The 19,058-nt window shown below is 32.0% G+C and overlaps 1 protein-coding gene across 1 annotated transcript in view; it reads right to left on the reverse strand.

The window, feature by feature from the left end:
* Positions 1 to 2,361: 2,361 nt before the first annotated feature.
* Positions 2,362 to 19,058, reverse strand: part of LOC139486202 (uncharacterized) — a 34,912-nt gene continuing 18,215 nt past the window's right edge. Inside the window, exons 6-9 of the mRNA XM_071270992.1 lie at positions 17,587 to 17,831; positions 11,874 to 12,199; positions 5,189 to 5,406; positions 2,362 to 4,518 (exon numbers count right to left, since the gene is read on the reverse strand). Coding sequence (XP_071127093.1) covers positions 4,369 to 4,518; positions 5,189 to 5,406; positions 11,874 to 12,199; positions 17,587 to 17,831 — 939 coding nt within the window. The 3' untranslated portion in view covers positions 2,362 to 4,368. The remainder of the gene's footprint in view (positions 4,519 to 5,188; positions 5,407 to 11,873; positions 12,200 to 17,586; positions 17,832 to 19,058) is intronic.

Genomic DNA, 19,058 nt, shown 5'->3' on the forward strand with positions numbered 1-19,058 from the left:
ATGATGTATAAATATGAATTTAAATCAAAGGTCAAAATCTAGAACGTCCTATTAACCAATGACCTTGAGCTCATTTTCAAGGTCACAAACCAAGGACCTCAAATCAAAAGATGCAAGGTCTTATAATATGTATGGATAATGAGTTATATCACTTTATGCATAATTCTAAATATAAGATGGGCGAAAATTCCCATTTATTGTTTACGCTCCCTTTCAACTAAAATTTATGTAACTAACAATTTAGTAAAAATAACATGTCGATATGTTATACAGTTTTTGAAGAAAAGTGAAAATAAGCCAAAATCAAAATTTATAATATGACCTTGACCTTTGACCTTGACCTAATTTTCATCTTTTTGAACCAAGGACCTTAAATCAAAAGACCCTAGGTCTCTATTACCTATGGTTTACCAGTTAGAAATGCATATTACTAATATCAAATGCAAAAGGGGGAATAACTCTCATATGGAGTGTTCATATCGCTTTGGTTAAAATAGGACAAATCATGCGAAGGATATAACGAGCAATTTTATAAAATAAATTTGTCGCATTTTTCTACTGTTACGGAGAATGCACTCTGATGATAAACAGTGAAAGGGGAGATAACTCTTACAAAGAAAATGGTTCGGCTTAGCAGGGTGAAATTTAAAAGCGCATAAACTATACGATACAATATGAAAAATATCTAAGCGACATATTGCGAAACAAACATTTATCGCAAGAACAAAAGTTGGCGGAAAAAAAACAAATAATAATAATAATAATCAGAACAAAAACAATAAGTCTTTCCACAGAAAAGTGGAAAGACTTAATAATAATAATCAGAACAAAAACAATAAGTCTTTCCACAGAAAAGTGGAAAGACTTAATAATCAGAACAAATACAATAGGTCTTTCCACAGAAAAGTGGAAAGACTTAATAATCAGAACAAATACAATAGGTCTTTCCACAGAAAAGTGGAAAGACCTAATAATAATCAGAACAAAAACAATAAGTCTTTCCACAGAAAAGTGGAAAGACTTAATAATCAGAACAAATACAATAGGTCTTTCCACAGAAAAGTGGAAAGACTTAATAATCAGAACAAATACAATAGGTCTTTCCACAGAAAAGTGGAAAGACCTAATAATAATCAGAACAAATACAATAGGTCTTTCCACAGAAAAGTGGAAAGACCTAATAATCAGAACAAATACAATAGGTCTTTCCACAGAAAAGTGGAAAGACCTAATAAGCATGTGATATCAATAAGAAACCGTAAGTTAACCGCTGAAAGGAGATATTGTTTAAAATGATAAATCGTACGAATTAACTATTTCTTATAGGATTGGATTACTCCTTAATTTAGTTATTCCCCATAAACGACGATTTCCTGGGAAAACTGTTGTTTTTCTACCTTGAGCACTATATTATTCATCAAATAGATAAACAGAAATCATAAATGATTATAATCATCGACAATACAGCAAGATTCGAACAATATATTAGGAATTTACTGTTTTAAATTAAATTTTATGTTGGTAAATTAAATTGTCTAGCAACTATTTCTAAATGATTTAAGTATATATTATCTTGCTGTTATTGTACATTCTGTTGTTTTGGACACATTTTGTTTTATGATTGCAAGTATTTAGATATTCTTAGCTGTGACTGGCTTGATTGTTTAGAGTTTTAGATAAAGGAAAATCTAGAAAGTGTCTTCCGAATGCACAAACTTATATGATGCATGATTGTTTGATGTGCGACTATGAAAGCGGAAGTATGTCTAGTTATCGCACGACTGACTCTATCCGTCTACTCGTCAAACCGTCCGAAAAACATCGGGTAGTAAACTTTTGCCTAAGTTTTCTTTGCTTTTCAGGAAGGAAATAAATAAATTTTTGGTCACCAGCTTGATAATGTTGAGTTGAAGAGAGCAAACAATTTTACATCCGATATGCAGCATTTTTCTGTTTACTTATAGTATGAAATATACAACCCTCATTGTACTGGGAAAAGTTTGATGGTACTTGGTCAAACAGCTTGTGTTAGACTGCTTATCTCACACAGTCTCACCAGCTTAGTAGTTACTGTACAAGTATTGACATTATTTCAAACATTTTTTTCTGTTTATAACCAGTATTCATGTACTTAAGTTTAGACATAATTTTCGGTTTGGGCGTTCCAGATGAAGCAAAATGCATTTTTTATTTTACTTTGATAATGGGGAGATTATAACTCAGTACAGGAAACCCCTTAACTTCAGCATGTTCAGTGAGAATATGTCAAAGTTTACCAAAAACTGGTAAACCGATATGCTTGAATATAACATGATACTAGATTGAATCCCCATATAGTGCATATATAGACAACGACAAATAAAGGATAACATAATTTAGTACTAAACATTCAAAGGCAATCCAGACAAAAATACATAGAATCAATACATAATCTGAATGTTTTGTCATATTCTTACAAATTGATTCAACATTTGGAAAAAAAATAAAAACGCATTAAACGACAAATCTAAATGTAATACAATTGAATATTCATTTAAAGTACTTAGTGTGAACCTGTAAAAATCCTTGAACCTATAGATGGCTTATTTTTTAAATCCGTTCATTTTGTATTACGGTTGACCTGTCAGGCAAATACGGCTTTACCATCATTTGAATTGTAGTGTCCAGCATTGTGCAACGTAAGTTTTCCTTCTTGCAAAAGAAAAATAAGAAATACATTCTTGGTTTTTATTGGAAATCGTGATCAAAGCTTTAAAATGACCCAAAACTGCATTTTCAAAACTCCAAAAATACTACTTATCGTATCAAAATAGACATTTTAATATAAACTCAAATCTTACAATTTTCGTTTTAAGATAAAAAAAAATCCAATATAGATTGATATCAAAAAGGTTAAGATAGAATTTGGACATGGTTTCAGATTAATCTTATCATATTAGAGCGTAATTGATATTTTTTAACAACAGAACGATAATGTTTTTGCTTGCTATAATATAAAGTCTGACACCCCTGATTTATCTACTAAATACCGCAACACTAAATCTACGTATCATATCTTAATGAAAGCATAAAAAGATAACTCTGTCAATGGATCAACAAATATTGGCATTTAAGAGAGTAGAGGTAGCCCAATATTCTTATCTTTTCTACTTGGTGACGGGATTTTTTTTTATCAAGATTCAAGATAACACGAAACATCACGTCTGTAGCTATACACTAGTAATTATAATCAATACTCTGTGTTTTAAAGAAAAAAAATCACAGTGTGTGTGATGTTGAAATACCGTTGGTATTAAAAAATGATCCACAGTGTAAATATGTCCACTTCATTACGGTCTACGATTTAACAATTGACCTTCATTTGATTTAGTGGACATTTTTGGTATGTACTTGACAATAGTTTCTCAACTAATTTCAAAAAAAGAAAGAAGATGATGAGGAAAGACGTCGGAAAAAATCGAAGAGATCGAAAATAACTTATTGATTAGAAATAGTATCAATTCTCTTTCTCTATAAAAAATGGTTATGGAATATCTAAATATAGCTGACCAATCAAAACTCTTCATCTTGGCTTAAAATAAGAGGCTCTCAAAAATGTATCTTAAAAATAAATGATATGTTTATCTTATTTATACAAATATTTCAATCGTCAACATAAAAATAGTAATTAAAATAACTTGCCTTTATGTAACGTCCCCTTGCAGCACCCAATAATACTTTACCATGATTTTAACAAAAACTAGTTAGCTGAATTGTAACGTACGCGTATTGTATGCAATATAATAAGCTCTTGGAGAATGTTCCTCAATATTTATTTTTCTTGTAATAGGATATATATGCATTTCCTGTTTTACGCTTTAATGATAAAATTGAGAATGGAATCTGTTTGTGTATAAAAGTGTAGTTTGAGAAAATCACTAACATAAATTCATGTGTATCGATGGGTTAAGCGTTGTTGTTAAAATTTGGAAAACTGGATGTAGAAAAGAGTTAGACAATGATATGATAATAGACTTATTTTCAATATAACTAACATAATAGTAAAGATAACTTTTGATAAAGCTGTGCTCGAATGTAAATACGTTTGTCGGAAACAAAATGTGTTCTTCTTTTTAGTCCTTTTGTCAATTTCGTATACAAAAACAATAAAACAAAATCTGTTCTTAGCACCCAATATTACAAAAAGCAAGTAACACAAACAAGTGGTTATATATGTTTTAAAAACGTTTTTCTTTTTTGGTCCAAAGCATTGTTAGTTTGATTTCAACTTATGAGTTTGAATTTCCCTTTAGAATCTTTCGATTTTCTTTCATAATGATATCTTTGGATCCTAGGTTACTTTGTTTATTTTTTTTTGTGCTACGCTATCTAATATTTCCAAAGCCAGAAAATAAACATTCCAATCAAAACAACGATAACACCAACAAACATAGCAATATCAACAGGATTCAGCTTCATAAGAGGATGAAGTTTTGAAGAAGTGTCTTTGACAGAGTCCATAGCCTCAGGTGTCAACACCTGAAATAAATATTCAATGATACAACTGAAATGCTTTTAACGGATATAGCTTAACGTAAATTTAGTGACTCCAATTGTGTGATTGAGTGGTTTTTACAAATAGTAGCTGACTTTATAAAGTGTAAGTCAACTTCTGTTTTCATAGTTTTCGTTTAACTCGAAATCGAAAAACTGATGATACCAAACAGTAAGTTTATCGAAATACTGATACATCTGTGTCTTTGTCATAATACAGGGTTTATTTGCATTGTCGCAATCCCGGTCCCGTTTTTTTTCAAATTTTTGTTATTGGCATAGAGGACAGGGGTTATTTTTATTGTTGCGATCTCTATCCTGTTATCTTCATCTTCTCTATTCCTTCAGATTAGCGCTATTAGAGCTCGGAGAAATTGTCAACATAGAAAATAGCGATTATTAAAATCCATTACATTAATGAAAAAAATGCATTAATTTTGAATATTGTTTTTAATTCTGTCATTTTTTTCTTCTATATCTGCCATTTATTTGTTTATATGTATTTATCAAATCAAAATATGTTGTAATGAATTGTAACTTATCTTTTATCAGTAACGATGTAAACTCTTCTTATCTAGTACTAAATATTCATTCTACCTGATATAATTGTATTAAATATGCCAAAGTTTAACAATAATCAAATACAAAATCTTACCACTTCTAAAAATCGCAAAACAGGTATATCCACATATGGTATTGTTGTTTCCCTGTAGTTCAAGGAAGGGACAACATCTGGACAATAATTCTTTATTCTAGCAAATCGTGTTTCTGAAATTCCTAACTTTGTCAAAAATTGTCTTTCTTTTTCGACAACTTTTGGATCATCGGATCTGTATTTATCCATGTGAGTAAACACTCCATAAAGGGTAATATCTGTGAAATATGTAGTTTCGTGTTAGTGAATAGGCTTTAAAATATAAAATATAAATATCTTATCTGAAAACGTCCTTTTTGCAGGATTTGTTTTTATACGCCCGTCACAATTTTGACGGGACGTATTATGGTATACAAATGTCCGGTGTCCGTCCGTCCGTCCATCCGTCCGTCCGTCCATCCATCCGTCCGTCCGTTCGTCCGTCCGTCCGTCCGTCCATCCGTCTGTCTGTCTGTCCGTCCGTCCGTCTGTCTGTCCGGCGTAAACATTTCGCACCGTAACTTGAGAACGACTTATCCAAATTTCATGAAACTTAACATAGTTGTTTCTTATGATGGTCAAATGATCTGTAAACTTTTTGAGTTACGGCACTTTGTAACTAAATCAGGGGTGTGGTTTTTTTCACATGTCGCACCGTATCTCAAAAACGATTCTTGATTATGGCTTAAAACTTTAAGCACTTCTTAGTTATATTAATCTTAATATCTGTATACTTTTTGGTGATGATTCAAAATTTAATTTTTTAGTTATTGAGTATTTTGTAAAAAGGGGGAGGGTTTTTTACATGTCGCACCATATCTGAAAAACGATTTATGATTATTGCTTAAAACTTTACACATGTCTTTGTTATATTAATCTAAAGATCTGTATACTTTTTGGTGATGATTCAAAATTTCATTTTTGAGTTATTGAGTATTTTGTAAAAAAAGGGGGAGGTTTTTTTTACATGTTGTGCCGTATCTCAAAAACAATTTATGATTATTGCTTAAAACTTTACACACTTCTTTGTTATATTAATCTAAAGATCTGTATACTTTTTGGTGATGATTCAAAACTTTATTTCGGAGTTATTGAATATTTTGTTAAACAGGGGAGGGTTTTTTTACATCATGTCGCGCCGTATCTCAAAAATAATTTATGATGATTGCTTAAAACTTTACACACTTCTTTGTTATATTAATCTAAAGATCTGTATACTTTTTGGTTTTGATTCAAAATTTTATTTTAGTGATATTTAGTTTTTTGTTAAAAAAAACAGGGTTGGGGGTTTAACATGTCCCGCCGTGTCTCAAAAACAATATACGGTTATTGCTTAAAATTTTCGCAGAAACTTTTTATGATTATTGCATAAAACTTCCAAACAAGATGTCGGGCGTATCATGCGCTCATGGCGCAGCTGTTTATTAATCATTTAAGTACGTATTTGTCAGTTAAAAAATCACGTCCGATGGTATTTCTATACTATTGTGTTATCAATAATAACTACATCGGTGAAATCATATAGAGATTATATTTAGTAATTTAGTCAAAAAAACTTTTCTCCACCAGCTTGTCAATTCTAATAAAAATTAATGACGATTTCATTCTACTAGAAGTTCTAAATTAAACAGGACCCAAGTGCGTTTCGTCTACTTGTGACTCATCAGTGACGCTACGTTTAATATAACACCAGTTGCAAGTAGGACGATTGACAAGATTTTTTAATGCTTTTTTAAAGACATTTGGTTAAAATTAACAAGATTGGCTTATGTAAAGATTGATTTTTTCAATCCTACCACTTTTTGCGCCTTAATTTAGTTAAGCGATCTGAACCAGGTGTTGTTTGTGGTTAGCATAGTTTTGAAGGATGATTTATAAGTTAATGATGAGGTACCAATCCCTGTTATTCCTTTATAAATCTCTCCTATTACCAAACATTTAATTTGATTAAGAAATAATTGATGCAATAAGTTATCAAAAGTACCAGGATTATAATTTAGTACGCCAGACGCGCGTTTCGTCTACATAAGACTCACCAGTGACGCTCATATCAAAGTCCTTATTAAGCCAAACAAGTACAAAGTTGAAAAGCATTGAGGACCCAAAATTCCAAAAAGTTGTGCCAAATACAGCTTAGGTAAGAACATCTTTACTATTTTGAAAAGTTCGTAGTTTTGTATTTGGAAATTTATGAATGGTATTAGTATCTAGGTCAAATATGTCAATTTTCAATTACAACACATTACAGTCGTAATAAATAAATAAGTTACACCATGTGCATCTTTTCAGAGTTTGGAAGTGTTCTAAGTCAATAAATCATAATAAATGCATGCCAATTTGATAAAATTCATTATTTTGCAGTAGTTAAGTTACGCATGTGCAAACAAATGTTATGGGATTTAGATCTTGGTTTATTCACAAAGCGAAAGAAGCACATCATATAAAGACGTCCTACCTGCAATATGTTAAAGAAAATGGTATTCTGTTTTTAAGTACAAAGTTTAATATAATATTATTTACTACTCGATAAGGGTAATTTGCGCGTCATAATCATATCAATTTGTTTCAGTTAAGAAATCCCTTGTACACTGATGCCACATCTACTAATTTTAATGCACATTTTATGCTATTCGTGAATTTTTTTTTTTTTATTTTTTTTTTTTATAAAATGAATCTTTTATTGCACATTTTTCTACTGTTTTACGATGCCTCTGCTGGTACACTGTTAGTCCCCGAGGGTATCACCAGCCCAATAGCCAGTACTTCGGTACTGGCATGAAAATACGGATTTTTGTGTTATTAAAATTTGCTCTTACAAAATGTTAGAATTATTATAAATTAAGGAATGTATCTCCCTCGTGCAAAGCTCTGATTCCTTTCACGGATTTGGTTACAACTTAATCGACTCACAGCATTAAGTCAGTATCCCTGTAAATTAGTTACTATTTAACCCGGGAGATTTTACAGTAAAATTTATATCTATTAAATATGGTTAGTAATAGGCAAGTGACTTATTTCAAAAAGACGCTTAGTTAACGAATTCAATGCACCCATCTTACACACGGCTGTATTATATATCATTCAAAAGCTAATAATCTGTACTTTCTGTTTTCCCCGGTCGTAAAAAAATTCGTACGGTGCATTTTCTGTTAAATCAAGGTCAAAGGTCACCAAAAAACATTCCATTTTTTGCGATTACTAAACAAAAAGCCATTTTCTAATTCTTGTACCATAAAATTCTCCAAAGGATGATAAGAACTTTATATAACACGATATATTATTTTCAAATCAAACAAAAAATAATAGGTTACATGCGCAATATTTCCCAAAAAAATGAAATTCATCACAAAACCTAAAACAATGAAAAATTGTTCCAAAAATAAATTATATCTTGGGGGATTGATATTTTTATGCTAAAAAAAATAGATAAATGTACATGTTTTAGGTCAAGGAATATTTGTTCTGTAATTTTAAAATGAAACTATTAATTAATGTTCATAGAAAAGCCTTCTATTGAAGTGTTTGAAGTTGCCCCAAAATCTGCCAACTGCAAATAGCAATCATTTTGTAATTCTCTGTTGAGATAGAACATCGCTAATTGTCAATATCAGGGAGGAGAATGAGTTTCCATAATAAAAAGAAGGAGTATTTAAAGTTCGAAAAGAATATGTATGAGCTAATAGAGGTAAAAATATGTTTTTTACGCAGTCAAACTTAGTTACTTTTTGTGATCATGTTTAAATTCAAACATGACTTTGCGAATAAATCGTAGGCAATATTGAAATAAGTTACCTTGTTTAGAAACACTGGGTTGTCTAAAGCGGGATGTAAACGAATTAAATATAATGCTACTGCTTCTTATTTAGTTTAAAATCGTGTTTAGAAGTTTAATCTCTTTAATTATTTGAATAAAAGATGCTTAAGTATTTTCAACATAAGTTTTTAAAAAACAAATGCAGGTCATTGTGTATGTAAAACACTATTAGAAGTTGTGAAATAAAAAAAAATAAAAAAGTGGAATACCCTTCCTGTGATCATTCGTTGTTTTATGCAGTGATCGTTTTCATGCTGTGCTGTGTTTTGTGGACTGTTGTTCGTCTCTTGAACTTTTATTTTATTTGGTTCATGGTTTTGATTAAGTTTATTTGATTCATGGTTTGAGATGTTGATTGTCTCTTTCGTATTATTTTACGTTAAAACCATTAACTTGCAGTAATAAAGGAGATTAACGCAAGTAGACAGATATCCGCGAAAATAACTGCATTTGCTCACGGTGATATATATAGAACCAAAGTAGAAACATTTAACTACAATCATCTACAATTTTTTAAAACTTTTACTACTTGAAGTTGAAGAGCGACGAAATATATCAAAGGGACATCAAACTCATAATTGAAAACGAACTGACAAAGCCGGGCAAAAAACAAACATGACAAGCAACCGTATACAACACACAACATATAAAACTAAAGATTGAGTAACACAAACCCCCAAAAATATTTGAGGTGAGCTCAGGGGCTTCCAAAGGGTAAGCAGATCATATTCCACATGTGACAACCGTCTTGCGGCTCATGTAATTCCTACCTCGGTGCCGAGCCTTATTCGGTAGGTGACATTCAAGGCAGAGATAACGGTATCTTGGTTACGTCGATTGCAAATCATTAGTCGTCATTCGGCGAAATTACATAATTGTCAACCAACTCGTAGTGACCTCCAAAAAATTTTCAACGGGATGATTTCAACTTTCATTTGAACTCTGGTTTAAAACCATGTTCAAACCATCATTTTCTCCAAATGTCCTGTACCAAGTCAGGCATATGGCAGTTGACACTTGTTCTCAACCAACCCTCATCGTCGATTTCAAGATACGTGATAGAGTAAATTTTATCTGCTGAGGCTTTTATTAAATTTCAATGGAAAATACGAGTCCAACATTATCACACATTTGGCACTATTCATCAGTGAGATGACATCATCTATATAGTGGTAAGTGAAGTTTCAAGATAATGATAGCTTTTTTCAGTCGTCACCAGAAGCGCTATAAAACTAGGTTCAATCCACCATTTTCTACATTTGAAAATGCCTGTACCAAGTCCGGAATATGACAGTTGTTGTCCATTCCTCTTTGATGTGTTTTATCATTTGATTTTCGATGTTATAAGGGACTTTCCGATTGAATTTTCCTCGGAGTTCAGTATTTTTGTGATTTTACTTTTTACATGAAGTCATTATAATATGAAAAATGAACTAGTCATTCAAGCTATTCCGGAATAAAATTGAGAAAGGAAATGAGGAATGTGTCAAAGCGACAACAACCCGACCATAGAGCAGAAAACAGCCGAAGGCCACCAATGGGTCTTCCATTTAGCGAGAAACTCCCACGCCTAGATGTAACTAGAATCGTTGCGTGTTAACGGATTTTTTCCCTTCAAAATTATTCTTTTTTGATGAATTAATGCATTTAACCAATAAACAACGCCATTTAAAAAGTCAAGTTTTATAATGTGTTGACTGGTTTTTTAATTCTTTGAATTGTCAATTTTCATTTCTTTATTTTGTATTTATTTATGTCTCAAATTTTTTCAGATTATTAAAAATTTGTTATTAAATCTTATATTGACTACATACAATGTTTGAATAGAAAGAAATGCTAAAAATTGGGGTTTTTTTTTCGCAGATGGCGGTATTTTGGGCAACTGTATGAATTGTTATGATTTGCTATTTGATTAGAAGTAAGCATAATTCTAGAAAATTTATGATGTTTGATAGTTATTACAGGGTTTTTATTAGTTTTAAGCGATTAGCAGCTACATCAGTAAGAACAATGTAAGTTTTCAAACATTTTGTTAACTTTTACTCGAATTTCAAGAAACATGTGCTGTCTATCAAAAACACGCTTTAAATATTTAAAAATGCATTTGATTAATGACTAATAAAAGTTTAAATTGTTTGCATATATCAATTTAGTATATAAAAGTCATATTTTGCAATCAAGTTGAAATCTAAGAAAATATGCACTTATTCGTCCTTGACTTTTGATCTTGATCTTGAATTGCACCATACGATTTTTTTACAACCAGGCATAACAGATGTGCAGCTTTCAAATGATATATAATTTAGCCGTGCGTTAGGTGGATGCATTAAAAATTTAATTTTATGGTTAAAGTCACTCGCCTATTATACAATACATTGATTTTGATAGTTTTATGAAAGTCATAATTATGTTACGGAATTACGGAAATTGTTCTATCTTTTGTCCGATAACGTTTATTACTTAATCATTGACCTTAACATTCATCAAAATATTCCCATTGAAAATTGAGATGTTCAGATGATTGAAGGATGCACCACATGTAATGATCTTGAGAGCAAAACGACCGACAAGTTTAATTAGTTTACAATACACCAACCGAACAGATAGTTGAATCTGTTTAACCAAAATTTTAAATTTTAGTTACAGCGTTTTTATTAAGACATGCATTTTCAAATGATTATTTGGCCTCGATAATCACTGCCGATGCTAATCAGGAGCAATTGCAGTCGTACCGTAAATGCCATATTAAATTTGATATTAAAACAATTTTTGACCTTATTTATCTTCGTTTGATTGCGGTTAATATATTTTATTGTATTTTGCTTTAATCTCCCCTTTTGTTTAATTATCTATTTTTCTGCCAAAAGTTGCAGCAAAAATATTAAAACTAACCTCGATCTCTGCTCGTAGCATCAATTATACTTTCGAACAAAGCCTTTGGTAAAGTCAAATCAGGATCAGCCGAACAAACAACTATAAGCCTGTTTACATTCTCCGACATTTGTTTTGAATATTTTTCTTTTAAAGCATTTTTGCCTTTTTCTCTACCAAATAAAACCATTTTTGAAAGTTTCTTCCCGTCTTTAAATTTGCCACTAAGAACAATGTTAAGCATTTCTTTTGTCACGAGGGAGTCATCATTTTCAAAACCTGCCATGTCCAGAAATGTTGGCATTAGATAATCATCTTCTGTATAGTAGTAGTGATTCTTCAAAAAACTGAAAGCAAATGTTTTGTGTGTACATTATATGTAAATACAAGTGATAATTTAACTTGTAAGTGAGATTTGCCGTGACAATTTGCAAACCATTCAGCACACAAGTCATAAAAGACATGTAGAAATGAACATATGTTGTAAACAGTTTATATGAAAAAAAATAACTCCTTTCCATTCAAGCAAGATTAAAAAGTGTAAAAACTACTTCAAAACGCCTAATACTTGATTCCTTCAAGCTAAATTAGGTTAGATGTTTAGCAGTATCCAACGACGGATGATGATTTAGGTGGGGTTCGTGCTGCTTATTTTTTAGTTTATATGTTGTGTCCTGTGTACTTTTTTCGTTTTTAGCCGTGGCGTTGTCAGTTTATTTTCGATTTATGAGTTTGACTGTCCCTCTGGTATCTTTCGTCCCTCTTTTAGATGTGACATTGTAATTCTTCTTTACTTTGTTTTCCCACTTGAGAAGGGTAGAGTTTGTCCCTCCTTTAATTTATACAGGCAGGTGTGCTGTTCATTTTCCTTATTTGCTGTAGATGATTTTAGAATTCGAGGAGGAAAAAATATTACAAAATATTTTAATCTTATTTATAACTGTAATGTTCGTTGTTCATCTAATTTTCATAATTTTCATCTCCTCTGTTTGTCTGAGTTTTTAGATATTTGAAAATTGTCTTTGTCGATACTAAAAGACTGGATCGATGCCAGTGTTGGTGGACGTTTCTTCCCAAAGGTTATCACCAACCCAGTAGTCAGCACTTCGGTGTTGACATGGATATCAATTATATGGTCATTTCTATAAATATTGATGTTGAACCGTACGACGGAATAACTGATTGAACGGACGCAAAATAAAATTTGGTTTTAAAACATGTAAAATATAGAATAAAAATTGGGAATATTTCAAAGGGAAAACAAACCCTACCAAAGAGTCAGACTTCAGCCTGCCATCGGAACAAAAATTTTTTATTAGTTCAGTAAAAATGAACGTCATTCTAAACTCAAAAAAATATTAATGAACTAAAAAAAATACGAGACGAAAGTACAAATTTTCATTTTGACTGCTGTAATGTACGTGTAGTTAAACTGCGTTTCCTAGTAAACTCACACATTAGAGTTTTCAAATAAGATTTGTACACATGTGCATCTGCATAAAAAACTCATCATAGATACCAGGACTAAATTTTGTATATACGCCAGACGTGCGTTTCGTCTACAAAAGACTCATCAGTGACGCTCGAATCCACAAAAGTTAAAAAAGCCTAATAAAGTACGAAGTTAAAGAGCATTGAGGACCAAAATTCCTACAAGTTTTGCCAAATCAAGCTAAGGTATTTTATGCCTGAGGTAGAAAAGCCTTAATATTTCAAAAATTCTAAATTTTGTAAACAGTTAATTTATAAATATAAATATAACCATATCAATGATAATTCATGTCAGCACAAAAACTGTTGTTGTTTCTGTGTGGGTCCCATAATACATTGGTTGTCGTTGAATTTCACAATATTTGTGTTTACACATTTATTGTAAATGAGGGGTTCGGTTTCCTTGCCTAAATCGACATTTCATGATATCCAGGACTCTTATAGCCTAAAATATGGTACGATGGTTTTTTTTTTTCTAATCTGTTTTAATCCGTAAATTAAAATGTTATACATTTGAAGACCTTGATATTGCATTAAACAGAAAATTATAATACTTGTTTGCAACTTGTATTGCCGAGAGTAGTACAAGAGAACTTTAGGTTTTTGGCGTACTTAGACGTAACACACCTTAACATTTAAAAAAATGGTCATTGTTATGTCCCGTTGACCATTTAACTTGTAAATTAAACACAAATCGTATATTTCAACGTACGTAGTACACCTTAACTTGGTCGTTGTGAAATTGTGTTTGTCTCCCTTTCTCCATTTAGTTCAAATCTATTTGAAATAGCGTATTCCAAGAGCGAGAGTTTACACTTGTCTTATATCTAAACATACGAAAAGGCAAACATTGTTCGCAGGGGATATGTAAATATGGCGTGCCGCGTTCAAAGAGTATACGGGATAATGAGTTTTTGAATTATATATAAAATCTAATAGGATAAAGTTGATCAAAGATTAAGGACTTTGTACAAGTTCAGCAATCTAGGTAAATATATACATGAAGGTTTTAATGTTTTTCTAGTATTTAGGTATATAAAAATACCTAGATTATTTAGGGGTTATTTTATTGTATTGGCTTTAACATGAGTATAAGAAGGCTTTTGTTAATATATGTAAGAATACCAAACATATTTTTGTTGTCCTATTGATAACTCAACTTTTCTCTTTTTCTTTTAAATGAATGATCCGTGTCGTGTGATCAATGATCTATCAAGAAAAGCAGTTTGAAAAGTTTTATCTGCTAAGTTCATTATTACAAGTGAAAAAAGACATATCGCGGTGTGATAAATTTGCCATGTATAAAATGCCTTGATGCAGATTCAAGAGTGTCAACAGAGGTGTTATACAAACGGACGGTCCGACAGACAGGCAAAGGGATTGACGGTACCATTGCGTTACTATTACCCTTCGAAGCATCGCTGGGGAAAGGTAATTACTCTGAAAAAATGCTGTCGCGGGGAGAGAAAATGTCGGCATGTCGACAAAAAAATCCAAGGCGACATGTTATCTAAGGCGAGATACGGTACGCGGAATAGGAGATAATATCTTAACCCTTTATGTCAACGAAGCGTGATTTGATTTTAAGATTATTGGACACTTTTACCACGATCAGCGTATTAACTTTAGAAATTGACTGTCACATGGCAATGTTGTTCTATTAAATGTAGCTATGCTGTCAATCAAACCAATAATTACCATCACAGGTTAGCCATGCCGAGTAGGGTTTTTCGGAAATAGTAATCCTTATATTTATCCTGTTGCATTGCCTTAAATATTGGAGCCAAATTTGGCATAAGCGACAATCAAAGCTGATAAAGCAACATATTTGATTTGTTTAAAATTCGTGTATCTGCTCAAAGGAGGTCCTATAGTAAAGACTTCCGTAATATTCACGTAATTTTCTAATTTTCCGAAAGGTAGGATCCATTCACAGACCCCACCCCTGGTACAGCTACTGAGTAAGTTATTTGTAACTTTTTATCTGTAGTACATGGTTAGCTTGCATGGTCTGCAGGGAAACACCGAGTATTATCAATTGCAACGATACTGGACTTGCTTGATTTCCAGAAACCGTATAAGATATCGACAAATTATTTTGACTAAATTGTTAGTTGCGACATGTCGTAACTTAATAATTTTAGTTGAAAGGGTGCGTAGACAATGAATGGGAGTTTTTGCCCCTATCACATCTAAAATTATGTGTAAAGTGATATAACTTATTAACCATACGTATTAGAGACCTAGGGTCTTTTGATTTGATATCCTCAGTTTGTGACCTTCAAATTCAGGTCAAGGTTATAGGTTAATTTGACGTTTTAGATTTTGACCTTTGCTTTAAATTCATATCTATACATCATAAAGCCATATGAACTGATATTTTAGACTGATTTTAATATTTTAATATCAAAATAGATATTAACTGGTGGAAAGACCTTCAATTGTTCTCTGAACAATTGGTTTTTAATTGTTCAGTGTATCTCTTTTCTAGATGTATCTAAAAATTCATGTGTTTCAAATCATATAGTCATGAGACAAACGTTTATGTTATTTAACTTTTTCATTTTAAATTAAACTTGATGAGAAAAATGTTTTCGTAGTGACGACGTAAAAATTGTCACTAGTTACCAATAATCAGACTAAAAATGTTCAAATCGAACTGAAAAGTCTTCAACATGTTAAAAATGACTGAGAACAAAATGTTTCGATTTTTCAGTTTTTACAGTCCAATTTTCAGATCACAGTCCTTGCTGTAATGTATATATCAGTTGAGTCTGTTTTTAAAAGTCTCAATCACCTACACGACTTGGTATGCTAAAATGAAAAGAACTCCTCCAATCTTAATTTACCGCAAGGACTTGAATTTGAAAAATGGAGTGAAAAGGTTTTTAAATTTTGATGATTTTATCTTGTAAGAACGAGAAAAAAAAACGAATCTTGCATGGCCTTATTCTGGAACTGTCCTTAATCAATATGAAAAAAAGAAGATGTGGCATAATTGCCAATGAGATAACAATCCACAATAGACCAAAATGACACAGAAACTAACAACTATAGGTCACTGTACGGCTTTCAACAACGAGCAAAGCCAATACCGCACAGTCAGCTATAAAAGGCCCAAAAATGATTTTGTAAAGCAATTACAGATCATTTATAAATTCAGCCCTTCTCTTTGAAAGTCCAGCACATAACTCAACTATACATGAGATTTAATCTATACACTTGTCAACCTGTCGACCTATGCGTTTATCGACTTTTTAGCATGTCGACCTGCCAACCTGTTAACCGTTACACTTGTCAACCTATCGACCTTAACACTTGTCAACGTTGTAGACCTTTCTAGTGCCAACCTGTAAACCTTTCTAGTGTCAACCTGTTACTTTGTCAACTTCTGTACATATAAACCGATTTACTTTTTAAGATACACTGATTTAATCCTCCGTTTTCCGATGGAATTACAGTTATTTTACTTGACCCGCCTTATGAAGTATAGTAAAGTCAGATTGTTGAACTCCTTTCTGTCAGTTCGATAGAACGCCGACCATGCTGACCTATTTGCCTTTATCATGGTATAGTGAGGTCGATAAATTCCCATAATCCCGAGAAAACAGAAGACGGATAAAAAAAACGGAAAACATTTACTTTCAAATTCTAAAAACGTTTGTGTAAAATATTCTGTAAATGTGTTATTTTCTAATTTTTGTACACATTTTCAGCTAAATAAATGTCCATGTTTTTGATAAGGGAGCAACCCTTTTATTATTAGGGGAGGGGAGAATGGATAAATTTGTTTTATTTCTAATTTTTTTTTGGCAAAATTTCGATTGAGTCTTATTTTTTGGGGGGTGAGAGGGGGGGTGATGCCGACTTTTGTTTTGAAAATTATTAAATGGCTAAATATAGACCTTGTTTAACTTAAGGTGCTGGCCGACTGAGAAATCAATTTCATTCAGTCAAAATCAGGGCCAGAAATATCTTTATTTTAAATTCACAAGCCCCTCCCCGAAAATCGAATGGTCCGTGCATGATACATGAATGTTATTTTAGCATTAAAACAATATAATAAACTATTTGACTGAAGTGCTGATACAGGCGAAGGGAGACAACCACAATTTATATTATGTCTTATAAGTTACTTGCGTTAACGTACGTAAGTTTCGTTGGAAACTTAAAATTCTCTATTGTAACAAAGATTTCAGTTTTATTCTGCAAATGTTGTTAATGTGATTTATTTTGTTCTTACCGTGTCAGTCGTTGAGTAATCTGTCTTCCTACTGTACTAGTGCCTGCGCATTTTGCATGTTCTATCCACCGTTCATTGCTCAAAGCGGCGAAAATAGTATTAAGGAATGACGACTTCCCTCCTCCAGGCGTTCCAATTACCGCAATTGTTAACGGATTTTTATCCTTGCCACTAATACCGACTACTTTCTTACATCTTTCAAGTAACTTATCCCTTAGTTCTTTTTGTTCAGATTCATCTGTAACCTACAATAGTTTACGAAAAGATCACATGGTATGTTAAGTGTTTTATTCTTTCGTATACAAAATTAGATGTGGTATGATTTCAACGAGACAACCATCCATCTGCAACCAAATATCATTGGTGAATGCAACTATGAATCACCGTATAACCTCCACCAATGCACAACGTCGATATACTTATAATACGTATACATTATTTGGAATTACTACAAATTCTTACTTCTTTGTACTATAAGCATCAACATTATTTCATTTCTTCTTAAATACTGTTCTTGCACCTGTACAGGAAGTTTTATTTAGCACTAATTGTATAGGTTGCACTTTGTAAATACAGCTGTTTCTCAAACCGCGCCTCTTTTGGTGAGAAAGAGAATATTCATAGATAATTTATCATGTTTACATACTGGTTCCCAGTTCTGATCTGTAGGTTGCATCTCATAGAAACATAACTTGGGAATGGTACCAGTAAATATACATGTGAATATCTTTTATATTAAAATCTTTCGAGGTAGGGGTAATTAAGAAGTTCGGGGCATTTACAATATGCCGTACAGACCTATATTTTGACCTTTGAAAAATATAGTAGTGTATATGAACTTTTAATTCTAGGATATGATTTTTTTCAAAACTTCATAGTTAAAGTGAGACAATTTTAGCCGTAAAGGGAGTTCCTATGGGAAAATACATTGTCAATATTTACAGAAATGCAACCTGTATAGTTTTATTGTTGATATTCATCCCATATGTACCAAGTGTTAGATTAGTTTTATTGATATTAAAGAAATTTCTTGGTATTCCTAAATGGAAGATTTTATACACATTGAAGACAAAGTATACTTAACAACACAATTACTTTCATTTACATGTGTATAATATCACGCAGGTTTTTTCAAACGTAATAATTTCTAAACATTGTTTAACATTTCACAGTGGTATCATACTTTAACTTTGTTTAATAGAATTGAGAATGGAAGTGGGGTATGTGTCAAAGAGACAACACACCGACCATAGAACAGACAACAGCAAAAGGTCACCAATAAATCTAAAATGCAACGAGAAATTCCCGCACCCGGAGGCGTCCTTCAGCAGCGGCGGGGTTAAACATCTTTTTGAGATCTCAACCCTCCCTTATACATCAAGCCAATGTAGAAAGTAAACGCATAACAATAAGTACATTAAAATTCAGTTCAAGAGAAGTACGAGTCTGAATACAGACGATGTAACAAAAGA

The sequence above is a fragment of the Mytilus edulis genome, chromosome 8 (assembly GCF_963676685.1).
Source record: "Mytilus edulis chromosome 8, xbMytEdul2.2, whole genome shotgun sequence".
Taxonomy (NCBI): Eukaryota; Metazoa; Mollusca; class Bivalvia; order Mytilida; family Mytilidae; genus Mytilus; species Mytilus edulis.